The 14,902-nt window shown below is 38.6% G+C and overlaps 1 protein-coding gene across 3 annotated transcripts in view; it reads left to right on the top strand.

Annotated features, from left to right (window-relative positions):
• The window catches only part of LOC127949367 (serine/threonine-protein kinase SMG1), a 39,518-nt gene that overhangs the window by 4,745 nt on the left and 19,871 nt on the right, over positions 1 to 14,902 (top strand). For 2 of the 3 annotated variants that reach the window (XM_052546485.1, XM_052546503.1), the window contains exons 6-31: positions 2,504 to 2,717; positions 2,809 to 2,934; positions 3,021 to 3,093; positions 3,171 to 3,268; positions 3,351 to 3,521; positions 3,682 to 3,906; positions 4,019 to 4,120; positions 4,196 to 4,465; positions 5,074 to 5,204; positions 5,783 to 5,944; positions 6,292 to 6,410; positions 6,578 to 6,665; positions 6,811 to 6,912; positions 7,039 to 7,182; positions 7,587 to 7,786; positions 8,947 to 9,143; positions 9,283 to 9,444; positions 10,331 to 10,485; positions 10,592 to 10,728; positions 12,857 to 13,058; positions 13,147 to 13,256; positions 13,522 to 13,666; positions 13,759 to 13,915; positions 14,016 to 14,136; positions 14,219 to 14,464; positions 14,562 to 14,831. In XM_052546485.1, coding sequence (XP_052402445.1) covers positions 2,504 to 2,717; positions 2,809 to 2,934; positions 3,021 to 3,093; positions 3,171 to 3,268; positions 3,351 to 3,521; positions 3,682 to 3,906; positions 4,019 to 4,120; positions 4,196 to 4,465; positions 5,074 to 5,204; positions 5,783 to 5,944; positions 6,292 to 6,410; positions 6,578 to 6,665; positions 6,811 to 6,912; positions 7,039 to 7,182; positions 7,587 to 7,786; positions 8,947 to 9,143; positions 9,283 to 9,444; positions 10,331 to 10,485; positions 10,592 to 10,728; positions 12,857 to 13,058; positions 13,147 to 13,256; positions 13,522 to 13,666; positions 13,759 to 13,915; positions 14,016 to 14,136; positions 14,219 to 14,464; positions 14,562 to 14,831 — 4,127 coding nt within the window. The remainder of the gene's footprint in view (positions 1 to 2,503; positions 2,718 to 2,808; positions 2,935 to 3,020; positions 3,094 to 3,170; positions 3,269 to 3,350; positions 3,522 to 3,681; positions 3,907 to 4,018; positions 4,121 to 4,195; positions 4,466 to 5,073; positions 5,205 to 5,782; positions 5,945 to 6,291; positions 6,411 to 6,577; positions 6,666 to 6,810; positions 6,913 to 7,038; positions 7,183 to 7,586; positions 7,787 to 8,946; positions 9,144 to 9,282; positions 9,445 to 10,330; positions 10,486 to 10,591; positions 10,729 to 12,856; positions 13,059 to 13,146; positions 13,257 to 13,521; positions 13,667 to 13,758; positions 13,916 to 14,015; positions 14,137 to 14,218; positions 14,465 to 14,561; positions 14,832 to 14,902) is intronic. The other variant, XM_052546494.1, reaches the window with a different exon arrangement.

Here is a 14,902-nt window from a genome sequence, read left to right as displayed (position 1 = left end):
ACGGAAACAAATTCCTCGTATGTGTAAACATACCTGGCAATAAAGCTCATTCTGATTCTGATTCTGATTCTGAAAAACAATGTTACCAAAACACAAAGAAGTCTGACCCAAATGCTGAATGTCACATTTGTTACCATCTATTTGCATTAGCAACCCTCTACATTGCGAGTAAATCACTCGCATGTGCGACTAAATCTTGATTCTGGGCAACTGAATTATGTCTAATATTAGCCAATGGCTAATAAATTCTCAGATTTTACTTGCCAGCGTGTGAGTTGGAGGCTAAGTAAAAGTTTTACCACAGATATATTTTTACCTGCCAAACACTCTGATTGAGAGCTTCAGAGTTCACTCTCCATCAGCGATCTGTGATATTTTTCAGTTCATCTGAATGGATACGCAGTGCACCTGTGTTTGTGTATTTGATGTATCGTAAACTCAAGTGTGAAGGTGCACACTTTGCCGTCGCTTTGTCTCACACTAATGCACAGATGACAATCTCATTGGCTGGTGCTCACTTATTGTACATGTATTAATTTCAGCAAATCTGATTGAGGGAACAATATTCATTAATCCAGAATCTCATTAATCCTTAGTGCGGTTTATATTGTTATTATTAGTAGAATTCGTATCAATAATATCTTAGCAGTATATTTGTAAGTTTTTTTCCCAATTTTTTTTTTCTTTTTTTTTTTTTTTTTTTTTTTATAGAAAAACAGAATGACCAAAAAAAAGCACCTCCAGTTCACATGTTCAGTTAAAGTGTCTAATATGCATTCAATCATGGTTAATAAAGTTTTAATTCTAATTACTACTAAAGTTATATCATTAATTAATACTTGTTTATCACATTATAATCATATTATGACTAAAACATTTACTAGCCAATGACAATTCAATTTGCCATGGTGTCCATAGAAGGTTGATTAGTTTGTCTGGCCTCCTGCCTAAGCTGGTCACTTTAATGCATTTGTTAGCTAGAGAAGTTGCAGATTTAAGGCTGTGATGTAAGCGAGCAGACTGATTTGTTAAGTGAGCTAACATATCAAATGAAATCCTCCCATGCCACAGAGCATCTTTCACATAGTTTTCCAATAAATTACATTATATTTGTCCCATATCATTGTTTCCATACGTATTGAATTCACTCTGGGTTGGAAGTGCATTTTTTTCAGTGAAATATGTATTTCTGTTGCTCCAATAAAGTCTGTATTTTTAATATAGAGAGTTAAAATATAGATATAGCTTTTTCTCTCCGTTTTGCTTTGTGTAGATATTTAAAGGTAGCCATCTAGTTAGAGTGTGTTAATTTCAACATCTAATACATTTGCATAAATACATTTTGATACATGCACTAATACAGACACTTTTTAAGCTTCTGTAAACATTAGTTAACGCACTGTGAACTTTTAATGATAATTGTTTAATATTAAGGTTTTTATTCATTTACGATGTATGGTGCAGTACGTTATTTATTAATATTAAAGCACTTTTTTGTTTTAATTTAGTTTTTGTTCAGTATCCATTTTTTTAAAACTATTGGTTGATTAATTGGCATTGCCCAGTGTGGTCCAACCTAGCTATCGGTATTGGTAAAATCCACTATTTGTTGACCTCTGGTCTTAATGGATGCACACAGGGGCCATTGTAAGTCCATTCAGATGAAGTTCACATGAAGTGTGCCATTTGGGACAGGGCCTTTGTTATCTTGAATTGTATATATTAGGGCTCGACAATAAGGACTGCCTAAAGGCCTGGCGCCAGCATTAAAGGCACTTCCAATATAAAAACTGTTTCTTACTTGTCATGACGTATTTTTGGACTGATGCGACTTATACTCAGGTGCGACTTATAGTCCGAAAAATACGGTAGTGTTGTCAAAAGACCCGGTACTTCGGTACCAAGTCGGTACTAAAAAAATGAAAATGTCACGGTATCAGGTTTCTTGAAGTACCGGTGGTAGAGAGTACCCGGTCAACCCGGTTCTTGACGCATACAGAGCTATGATTTCCGCGAAGCAGAAAATGTGGTTGAAATCTCAAAATCCAGGCATGAAAATGAAACACAAATTTTAATATGGACAGTCACAGAATTTGTCAAAGTTAGCATAAATGAATTAAATCAAATCTCCATATGGACCAGTATCTAAATGTTAATCCACAAGAATCCTGCATGTTTTGCTCGTCTCTGTGTGAATGATTAAATGGCAGAGACATGAGGGTTTGTTTACGCTTGCAGTAATTTCAGGATCTGCCGTCTCAATGAGGACATAAATACATAAACAACATACTTGTCGAATGCGATAATGAACGCGATATTGCGTAGCTTGTCAGTGATCTATGGCTTTGTCTATTAAATGCCGCTCCATTTGAAAGCTGGAACCAGATTTACTGACTAGATGCGCTGGATCATATCATTAGATATATAGCTCAGCCCTAAGTGTACAGTCAGCTGGTTATTATTGCATAATGCAATATCTGATTGTTTCTGTTTGTCCTTACAGTAGTAAGCTTCTTCAGGAGCTTAGGCAGGAGGCCGCGTGTTGCCTGGGATTGCTCTGTGCCGCCCTCAGTTATGAAGCCGAGAAGATCTTTAAGTGGATGTTCCTCAAGTTCAGTGTGTCCACAAAGGATGAGGTGAAGCTTCTGTACCTGGTGGCAGTGCACAGGGCACTTGAATCAGCGGGGGAGAAGAAGGCTTTTTCAACTGTAATGCAGGTATTTATTCAGCTCCATTGGTAAATCTTGAATTACCCTTCTGTATAATCTTTTCTTTTGGCTGAAATGTTTTAACTTTTTTGTCATTCAGTTGGTGATGAGCAGCCTTCAGTCTGTCTTGGAGAACTTGGACACACCAGAGCTCTTGTGCCAAAGTGTAAAATGTATTTTGCTGGTGGCCCGTTGTTATCCACACATATTCAGCACCAACTTCAGAGTAATTGGCACAAGCAGTCTTAAATTTAGAATCTGGAAATCTGAAAGGAAAGAATTTGTAAATGAACTGCAACTCTCATTTTACAGGACACAGTGGATATCTTAGTAGGCTGGCATATAGACCATACACAGAAGCAGTCTCTTACTCAACAAGTGTCTGGTAAGATTTGGTTTATATTTAGTTTAATTTCCTTTTTTTGGGAAATAACCTGTTACCTGTCTCAATCTGGTTTTTAGGCTGGTTACAGAGTCTAGAGCAGTTTTGGGTGGCAGATTTAGCCTTTTCAACTACCTTATTGGGTCAGTTTTTGGAAGATATGGAGGCGTATGCTGAGGTAACATGAATTGTTTTCAGTTGGTTTCTTATTGTCCCTTAATTATGAGAATTCTGAGGTTCTAATACACTTTTCTTTATAGGATTTGAGTCATGTATCTGGGGAATCAGGAGATGAGGACATTCCCCCTCCCACGGTATCCCTGCCAAAACTGGCAGCACTGTTGAGAGTTTTTAGCACTGTTGTGCACAGCATCGGAGAACGATTCAACCCAATCAGAGGGCCTCCAATCACAGAAGCATATGTCACTGATGTTAGTATCACGCATGGCCTCTTCTATTATTTGTGTTATTGCAACACAAATAGATCTGAGATAAACTGCTGTCATTTATAGATCAAAAAACAAAAGTTGAGAATACACACATGCAGTCCTTTACTGATTTGACAAAAAATGTTTATTTTCTAATCCACAGGTTTTGAATCGTGTTTTGGCTTGTGTCACCACAGCCAAGCAGGTCTTCTTCTCTGAGGCAGTACTGACCGCAGGAAATGAGTGTGTGTGTGTCCTACTGGTGAGCATGGACTTGGGCAGCCAGCTGCAGATTGATGCTGTAATCTCTTATGGCCTAGACCAGCTGGACAGCTGCCAGTGCTGCGGACCAGAATACAGCATGTCCGTCCTGACCCTGCTTACGCTGGTAAGACTTGACTTTATTAATCCAGTAATCAACAGACTGGAGTACAATTTAAGGGATTTATTTATGAAAATCTTTTTTCTCACTTTTAGTCATGTATTGTGTGATTTTGTAGATTGTTGACCAGATAAACACCAAAATCCCAGCTACCTTTGTGGAGAAGTTGCTGGCCCCAAATTCCCAACTCTTGGAGCTGCGCTTTCACAGAGAAAGAGAGGTAAAATCAGAAACCTCAATTGTTATAAATTCAACACACAACAGCTATGGGTTAATGCATTTTCGTTTGTTGCAGGTGATGGCAGCTGCACATGGAGTGTATCATGCTGTGCTGAGCCTAAAGAACATCCCTACCCTGGAGGCAGCATATAAACTGGTCTTGGGAGAGATGGGCTGTGCACTGAACAGTTTGCTGAGCCCTCTGGGTTTGCCTGCTGCCTGTCCTAACATACAGCATCCTGCCTTCAGCCAACTGCAGTTCAGCCCAGAGAGAGCAGAGTTTATCCTTATCTTCAACCTCAGTGCTCTCACCACCATTGGCAACACCAAGAACTCCCTCATAGGGGTCAGCATTAATTCATACCTAGTTCTGTGAAATATATATATATTTTTTGAGTCATACAGTGAAATGTGTTAAACAGGATTTCTGTGTGTCCTTAAGTCTTACATTTAGTTGTCAAATATAAAGTCATAAGTCTTTTTAACACATAAGCACATTTCAAACTCAAGTGCTGCACTGCTTTCTTTGTGTCCAGCCCTTACCAGGAAACTGCTGTATTCTGCCATTGCGAAAGTTCCACCTGTTGGCAGAAAATGAATTAGCATTTTCAATAAGCCTGTCTGCTGTTTTTGTTCAGAACAACTCAAAAATGTGTGTTACTTAATATAATAATTGAAACTTTGGTCCAGTATCTTATAAATGGTGTAAAGGCTGATATGTGAAGTTTATCATTTTATAAAACTTGTGAATCTGTCTGAACTGTAAATCACGCTTTTTACAGTCATTTAACGGTTTAATGTGTCACCATAGACATTGCCCTTCCCTGTTCATATGGTATTCATTTTGTGCATGTCTTAAAAATGGTCTTAAAAATCTTAAATTTGAGCTTGCAGATTCTGCAGATACCTTAGTAAAAGAGAAGAGAGTAATAACATTCATCTTTTCTGTTACAGATGTGGGCTTTGTCCCCTACTGTGTTTGCCCTGCTCAGTCAGAATCTGGTCATAGTTCACTCTGATTTAGCAGTTCATCACCCTGCCATCCAGTATGCAGTGCTCTACACACACTACTCTCACTGCACCAGGTAACCATGCTAAATTTACTTGTCTAAATGAGCATTCTTGAAAAATGTGTTTTAGTTATAACAATGCATAGTGTTTTCCAGACCCTGTGCATTTTTCAAGAAGCATAATTGTACACATCATTCTTCTTGGGTTCAGTAAGATAAAAAAAAAAAAAAAAACATTATTCAGCTAGGATGCATTCAATTGGTCCTTAATATTTTTACAAATGATTTTCTATTTCAAATAAAAATATTTCTGTTCATCAAAAAATCCTAACAAAATGTAGCACTGTTTCCACAAATATAAGTAGAAAACTGTTTGATATTGGTAATAAGAAATGCTTCTCGAGCACAAAGTCATATTAGAATAATTTCTGAATGTTTTTGACTATTTCAAAATGCATGGCAATAGAAAAATATACATTTTATTGAAATAGAAATATAAAAAAAAAAAAAAAACATTTTTAGTACTATTTCACAATACAAATTTTGGTTTGTACATAAAACTGTTAAAAAACACTAATTGACTTGAATTGAACTTCACTCACTCCAGGCATGATAACTGATTGGTTGCTGCTTTTCTCTCCATTTCTCCCAAGACATGATCATTTTATCTCAAGCAGCCTGAGCTCTTCGTCTCCATCCCTTTTCGACGGTGCTGTCATCAGCACAGTTACCACGGCAACCAAAAGGCATTTCAGCACGCTCCTTAATTTGCTGGGTATGCTGCTCAGCAAGGATCATCTCAACCCTGAGGCGAGGTACAGAGCTCGCACTGCCTGTCTATAATGAGTAGGGCTGTCGCGTTTAAGGAATTTCCTTGCAGTAATATTCAGTAGCGTTGTATACTCTCTCTCTCTCTCTCTCTCTATATATATATATATATATATATGTATATGTATATGTATATGTATATGTATATATATATATATATATATATATATATATATATATATATATATATGTATATGTATATGTATATATATATATATATATATATATATATATGTATATGTATATATATATGTATATATATATATGTATATGTATGTATGTGAATATATATGAAACAACGATTTCTTGTCTTTTTTTTAACAACTTTTTTTAGGCGGCTGTTACTCACCTGGTCATTAGAGGTCTCTTTGATGATGAAGAAATCTGAAACCTACTCCCCTCTGTTTTCGCTCCCATCCTTCCTCAAATTCTGCAAGGGGTTACTGGCAAATTGTGAGTTAATATCCCTTTTATTAATTCTGCATTCTCAAAGATGAAACTATTTTATAAACATTTAATCATTCTCCAGTTCAATAGGGATTTTGACAAATAATGGGTTAGGATAATAAACTGGTGACCAAGTGAATGGAGTTTTAACATGTTGGTTTTCCTCTTTGCAGCCTTGAATGAAGACCCCACCATATGTCTGCAGGCATGTAACAGTCTACAGGTTCTTTCATCTTCCTTGACAACTGAGCTTCTCCAGAGGTAATCACACATCCTCTGCTTGTTAGACATTGTCTTCCTGCAGGCACATTCATTAGTGCTGCAACTCTGCCTCCTGTTTTTGGAGGCGAGGGTAAAAAACATCTTGTTTGATCAGCACTGATTCTGTCCCCCTTTCTCTGTGCAGGTGTGTGGATGTGTGCCGAGTTCAGCTAGTCCACTCAGCAGTCCGAGTCCGGCAGGCCTTTGGCAAATTGCTGAGATCCATTCCCATGCACATTGCATTGAGGTTCGCAAGACTCATTTTCTGACTTGAATTCACACAGTAGAAACAAGAGAGGAGAAATAAAACCTACCTTGTAGTTTTGCCTCCAGCTGTAGTTGATGTGATGGTAATTGTCGGCTTGTCTCCCAGCAGTGCCCATAATCACTCTGAGATTAAGGAGATTTCTCTGGCCATCCGCCGACACATGAACAAAGTGCCTAGCAACACGTTCCACCCACAGGACTTCTCTGACCTCATTGGGTTTATTCTATATGGGACGGTCCACCGTGGGGGGTAAGTCATTTCTTCTCACCTTGGTGAGAACACATGGACAGGTGTTTGTTAATTTGAACATATTTCAGGGTTTCTGTGGTGTCTTCCGTCTTAAATTTAGTTGTATCAAATTTAAGGCCTTAAGTCTTAATTGATGATTTCATGCGGTCTTAAATTTAGGGATGGAAAGACCAGCATTACAATATGGCTTAATGTTATGATTATACTTAAAAAGGCGATGATTTTATTTAGGGATGCATGATATATATGTTAAAATCCTACAGAAACCCTATGTTTTACTTGTTAGTGTAACTGATCAAACTCTGTACTGTAGAGTATCTGCAGCTAAAATAATAGCAATTTGTGTGTGTGCTGGGAATCGTTATATTTGGTATTATTTATAAGATTCATTGTTTCATAAACAGTAAAGAGCCCTGGTTGGAGCGGATGTACCACAGCTGTCAGCGGCTGGAGAAGAAAGACACTGCCATGGTGCCTCGTGCCCTGCTGAAGACCGAGGCAGTGCTGTGGCAGTGGGCGGTCTGGGAGGCTGCTCAGTTCACCGTTCTCTCTAAACTCCGGACCCCTCTGGGACGAGCCCAGGATACATTCCAGACCATAGAGGGTTAGTGTGTTATCCCTTTAGCTATTAGAAACTCAAAAAATTCCAAGATTTATTAAAGGGGTAGTTCACCTAATTGAAGTTGACACTTCATATCGTTCAAAATATGGATGACATTAATTTTTAATTCTAGACACCAGTGCTGGGCAATATACCGGTTAAAACTGTAATCTGATTTGAATCACACTCATGGTATATGTTGTGTTTGTCTGAATATCAATATATTCTATGGGCAACAGTATACTTTAAAAAAAAAAAAATGTATGCCATAATTGTACAACGTGCACAGCACCATGAATTGAGAGGGGATCGCTGTTAACTACATAAATTTCTGACTAATGGTTGGGGAATTGTTGTGGGTGGGGTTTGTGAATAGATCTCTGAGGGGATGTCTTCAGAAAAGGGGATATTCTTCAGGAGGTTTAGATGGTATTTACTTTTCATCATACCTCCATAAACATTGCATATTTATGTAGAATTTAAAAGCACACTGCTGCTTTGTTTACAGCTTGTTTACGCTCTATCGCTGCTGTTCCTTAAGTGCTACCTGCTGTCAGAGAGTGAATTTGTCTCATTCAGTCCATCTGCTGTTTTTGGTTTCGTTCAGATCGGTTTTATATTGAATAATTTCACAAAGCTCATATCAGACTGTTCTGTTTTTGCTTCAGATTTTGAAATTATGCAATGTAATTTACATAACAAAATGTATAATGCTATATGTAGCATGTTTGTTTGGATCGTGATTAAAATGCATTGGTTCTAAAACTGTTTCATGCATTCCGATTCGTATAAAGGCACATTCAGGGTTAAAAATCCTAAAAAAAAAAAACAGTGATACAGATTTTTAGTCAAACCGCCAGGCATTACTAGACACTTGTGAATACACTTGTGAATACATTAAGACTGCTGGGGTGTGTTTCCCATAAGCATCCTTGGCCAGCTATGGTCGCAAGTTTCATTGAACTTTGTTGGTAATGATGGAACTTGCAACCATAGTTGCTTTTGGGAAATGCATCCCAGTATTCTGCAAGTGTTTTTACTGTTACTTTTAATGAATTGAATACATTCTTCCTGAATAAAATTGTTTTTCACAACTGACCCCAAAACTTTTTGAGCGTTGTCATGCCTTTATAAACCAATATTTTATCCCTGTGCTATTGTAGGTATGATCCGCAGCCTTGCGGCTCACAGTCTGAACACAGAGCAGGAGTTGAGTCAGTGGAGTGGAGGAGAAAGTGATGAGGGTCACCACACCAATCAGCTCCGCCTAGCTTTGCTTTTACAGTTCCTAGAAAACCTGGAGAAACTCATGTACAATGCTTATGAAGGCTGCGCTAGCGCTCTAACTGCACCACCAAAGGTCTGTCCCTCATATATACACAACTAAAATTAACACTGAATTGCTAGCTTTATCCTTTTATCCCCATTAATGGGGTAACCATTGGCATTCTGTTTTCATCTTTAGCTTTAGTTTTAATTCTCTTTACTCATGTGTTTAGGGCATCAGAACATTTTTCTACACAAACCGACAGACGTGCCAGGACTGGCTTACCAGAATTCGTTTGGCACTGATGAGGGTGGGCCTTCTCTCAGGTCAGCCGGCAGTCACGGTCCGCCATGGCTTTGACCTACTCACTGAGATAAAGAACAGCAGTGCACAGGTGAGATGGGAAAAGAATAGTTCACAAAAAAATTAAAATGTCATTTATTACTCATCCTCATGTTATTTTAAACCTGTAAGACCTTCGTTCATCTTTAATATTTGACATTTTTGATGAAATCAGAGAACAAAGAAAACAAAAATAATGACTTTATTCAACACGTCTTCTCTTTCCTATCACGAGAGTAACACGACGTGTGTGTGGTGGTGCTGACATAGAACACGCATACGCCTGTGGCTCAGTGGTAGAGCATTGCGTTAGCAGCGCAAAAGGTTGTGGGTTCGATTCCCAGGGAACACATGTTAGGTAAAAAAAAATGTATAGCCTAAATGCACTAAGTCACTTTGGATAAGTGTCTGCTAAATGCATAAATGTAAATGTAAATGCGCTGCATCTTGTTTACAAGCAGAGGAATGCACATGAATGTGTCATGTTACTCTTGTGCACATATGACTGCAGACAGTGACCGGGAAGAAGAATTTGAATAAATTCATTATTTTTGTTTTCTTTGTGGACTAATTATTTTTGTAGCTTCATAACATTTAAGCACATTTTTCACATTGACTATTTTAACGATGTCCTTACTACGTTTCTGGGCCTTGAAAGTGGTAGTTCCGTTGCTGTCTATGCAGGGTCAGAAAGCTCTCAGATTTCATCAAAAATATCTTAATTTGTGTTCTGAAAATGAACAGGTCTTGTGTGTTTGTAACAACACGAGGATGAGTAATTACATAATTATATGAAAGTCTTTGAACTATAACTCCATTAACTTCTCAGCATTGCTCCTTTTTGAGATGTCCGTTATTGTAAGGCACTGGCTCTACACTGTTTGGACTTGAATATCGAAAGCATAAGTTCATTGTTTTTGCTCTGTGCTTTGCTGTAGGGACCAGAAATGGAGGTGCCAGTCACTATGCTGGTGGAGGCGTTGTGTGAGCTGCGATGCCCTGAAGCGATACAAGGTCTGGCAGCCTGGAGTCTGGCCAACACTGGCAAGAGCATGGGCTGGCTGGGATCAGTGGCACTGCAGGCCGAGGGAAAGTAAGTGTTTTTTGTTCTAAAAAAAATAAAATGACCTAGTTTACACCATGCATATTTGTCTAGACACTCTGGTCTCATGAAATGTTGATGTTGCATTGTTCCCAAGGTTTGAGAAGGCAGCATTAGAGTACCAAGAGCAGCTGTGCGCCGTCACAGGGATGGACTGCTCCATTAAAGGCTTTGATCACTCTCTGTTAAAACTCACTGGCTCCAACACCTCCAGCCCAAAACACACCAGCAGTGGTGAGGATTTACAAAATTTGCACTAAATGTCTCGCATAAGATAATCTTGAAAGGGGGAGAAGTGAAAAATGTATTCACACGTGAATCCCGGTTTGTATTTTCTACTGATTCTAATTGAACCACTGCGCAACAGACGGTTGTGTTTCATTACTGAATGAATTAGTTTTTGAATTAATTGTATGAGTGAATGATTCAATTACTCATTCATAAAGTAATTGAATTGAATTAATCAGCCATTTTGGACAAACGAATGAAAACACGTGAGAAAACTGGCACTCTGACATATGAAACTAGAACTTACAATAGGTGATTAAGTTCTAGTTTCATATGTCATGAGCAGTGTTGGTCATCTTACTTTGAAAAAAGTAATTAGTTACAGTTACAAATTACTTCTCCCAAAATGTAATTGAGTTAGTAACTCAGTTACACCATTGTAAAATTAATTAGTTACTCAGCAAAGTAACTGTGACGTTATTTTTTATGTTCTATAATGCTATTGAGTCCTATAACATCTTTAATATATAAGATGTTTATATTAACTGATTGAAGAATAAAAACTAAGTTTAATTTTAGAAAATGTTGTATTTATTTGAACTCAATAGATTGCAGCCTGCCATATGATATGCATAGAAATAAAAACATATACAAAATAAATATTGAAAATAAAATTCTAATACAAAATTAAGACTAGCAATTTAAACTTGGGTAAAAAGAAACAAAGGGAAACCTGGCCATTAGTGCAAATCTCTGTAACTGTATATTAGGCCTAAAGTTACTGCACAATAAACAGAACACTATCCAACTCTTATGGTGCGTTCACACCAGACGCAAAATGTTAAGTCAATGCAAAGACGAATAGACAACCTTTGAAAATCGGCGAAACACATTTTTAAATAAACTGCATATTTGAGTTTAAAACAACTACCTTTTTTCACATTAAATACTTTTAAACTACATTTCATGACAGAATAACAGTAATATTTAGAAAATTATCTGAATAAAAATGGTGGTTGAAAATGATGCGTGAACTCAGCTGGCAGAAGCCCCCCATGAATCAAATTCGCGTCTGTTGTGAAGTTAATTAAATAGCGCGATTTATTCGCGCAAGTCGCGCCTGGTTTGAACACTGTATTAAATATTCAGTACAGTAACATGTTAGCATTTGTTGATGTGAGGTGGTTCATAAGATTTGAACTGCTTGAGGCAGACATGAATAAAGTCTTTTTTCCTGGGCATAGCGTGCATGTTACAGAAACATTCCGGTACTTCCAGATCGAGAACGGCATTATCGCTGACGCCGTCTTGTGTTTAGTGCTTGTCAGAGCGTGCAGTGAGACAGCGTGAGCAGGGCACCGCCCACCCAGCATATCATCATCGGATTTGCAACGGTGTCAGGCAGCTGATGTGTAGCCACTAGTCAAAGCATGACACCTCGCACTGTATTCAACCAAACTGTAGTAACGCAGCACTTTACATTCTCAGTAAAGATAACGGCATCGCAACGATGGGAAAAGTAATTAATTAGATTACTCCGTTACTGAAAATTAAACTCCGTTAGTAACGCCGTTATACTTAAACGCCAATACTCCCAACACTGGTCATGAGTGCCAGTTAGTTTCAAAAGTGTATTTTTTTTACTTTTAATCTCATAGTATTATTTATGCATTTGCATTATAGGTAAATTTTTCACATCTAAGCTGCATTAAAAAGATTCTCTTCCACCTCTGGAGTGCAAAAATGTTTTTTGTTGATACTGATTTCAATTTATTGGTAATGGGTGTTTTATTATTTGAATTGAATTTGTGTTCATGTAAGAATGGATAAAAAAAGATGCATACATCTAATAATGTTAAAAGAAAAATCACTAGTCACTAACCTTCGGAAATGAAAGATGCAAACCAAAAACCTCCAGAAGTGTATTTACTTTTTTTTTTTTACCAAGTAATTTTACCATATTAAATCATGATCCGAAAAATCTAATCAAATTGAGATTTCAAAGGATCCCCATCCCTAGCCTATAATGATTTTAGAGGTTATTGTCGGCTGGTCAGAGTTTTTTTTTTTTTTTTTTTTATGATGCAAAAGTTGCCTTGCTTCTTATTGTATCTGTCATTTACTGGTTTAATAGGAGATGGAAGGAAAACTGTGTTGTTGAAGTCCAGTGAGTGTTCTCCAGAAGTGCTCAACTTCCTGGCTAATAAGGCCTGTGAGTGTTATGTGGCCCTGAGCGACTGGAAGTCCGTGCAGGAGTGGCAGGCCAGCATGATAAACCTCAAAAAGAACAGCAGCAGTTCCACTGTCAACCTCAAAACAGACTTTAACTACATCAGGTGTGTAGTAGCAGAACTGACTTCTTGTGACTGCTGGAGTGTGAGTTGTTCATTGAAATAATTGTGTTTTGGTCTGTCTGCCCTCCAGAGCCCTGAGCAGGTTTGAGGAGGGGGATTTCTCAGAGTGCCGTGCCCAGCTGGAGTTGCTCCCCGGGGAGGATTATGGTCTTTTCAACTCTACAACTAAAGACAAGATTGGTATGATAATAGCCCATCCATGGTTATGGAAAATCTGTTATCCCATCTGTTGAGAATCATCATTATTATAATTGCATAATTTTTTTACCGTAATGCTCGGTTCAAATTTTTTTATACTAGAAACTAGAAATTGCTTTTTGTAAGTATGATTTTTATAAATCCTTTAATCATTCATTTTTCATTGTTCAAAACATGTGGAATCTATTTCCTACGATCAGCTTCACGCAGCCTTTTGGTGTGTATTAATCTTTGTTTGTGTTGATAGATCTGAAGAGGCTTCTTCCTGCTGTGTTGAGCCCAGACCCCTCAGAGCTCCAGAAGGCCATTGAGGTACAGCTCCTCAGAAGCGCTGTGGGAGCCATCACTGCGACCAATCACGAACAGGACCAGAAGGTTCTCGCATCGTCTGAGTGAGTAAATGGTCTGAACACAAGGTTTTTTGTTTTTCAACAAGTTGTGAATATTTTTGATGGCGATTCTACTTTTGGGTTTTTATCTTCAGCACCCTGGTGAAGTACCTGAAACAGACAGGTCGCATCTCTCTGGGTCCCCTGCGTCTCTCCACTCTCACTCTATCTGACTCCTTGCCCACATTCAGCACCCTGCAGCTGCACTGTGCCAACTCTTTAGAGAACTCCCTGTGCAATCAACAACCAGAGGTTTGAGCCACCACATCAACACTGTGAAGGTGCAAATACATTATCATATAGTCTTCTCCTTTTTTTAAGAAATCCCTGTTCTTTGTTTTTCTTTCTGCAGGACTGCCTAATTCCACTGTTCAGTGAAGCTTTGACCACCTGCAAGCAGCAGGATGTTCAGCCATGGCTGCATGCTCTGCGATACACTACCTTCCAAAGGCAGTTCTTCCAAAAACTCAAAGGTAAGGTCTCGTTCTCTTATGTGTAAGTATGACTTATGAATGTGATGTGACGTCTCTGTTGACTCTTCGATGATTCCTCCAGGTTTGTCTGCTCCAGTGGACTCTCATTTGATGGAGCTTTGTCTGACTGTGGTGAAATTTGCTCGCAAGCAAGGAAATATTGCCCTGGCCACACGTCTGCTGAGCCTGTGCAACAAGCCACCAGTGGGGGTCTCTGAAGGTCAGGACCTGGTGCAAAGCTTCAGGCAGCTGTCACTTGAGGGCACTGTTGGGGAGAAGTGGGGACCAGAGCTGGAGATCGAAAAGGCTAAGGTTCTGTTTGCTGCTGGTGAGTGTTTTTAAGCCGTGTCAGTCTGATTTAGGCCAGTTCACTTGGTCTTGGTGAGTTGCAATTTGAATATCTAAGCACTTCTTCTGTCGTTTAGGTCAGTCTGTATCTGCTATGGAGATGTTGAGCTCCTCTGCTCTGTCATACTGTCACTCTGGAAAGTGTGAGCGTGCAGCCTGTCGCTCTGTGCTTGCTCTTTGCAAATGGCTTTTGGCCGAATGGAAAGATCTTACTCCACAACTCAAAATGGTGGCGAAGAGGAACTCTGGTTCTACCAGCCTCTCAGCTCTCTCCAAAAACATCTCTGGCCTGTTGGAGCTGCCACTGGAAGATCAAGGAATGCCACATATTACAACAGAGACTACAGGTAAGCATACGCATAATGTCAGCATATTAAACCATGATATTTTTGTCATGAATGGTTGAGGACCAATATGA

Source organism: Carassius gibelio, chromosome A3, assembly GCF_023724105.1.
Source record: "Carassius gibelio isolate Cgi1373 ecotype wild population from Czech Republic chromosome A3, carGib1.2-hapl.c, whole genome shotgun sequence".
Lineage (NCBI taxonomy): Eukaryota > Metazoa > Chordata > Actinopteri > Cypriniformes > Cyprinidae > Carassius > Carassius gibelio.
Note: the sequence above shows the minus strand (reverse complement) of the source record. Positions and strands in the feature narration are given on the sequence as shown.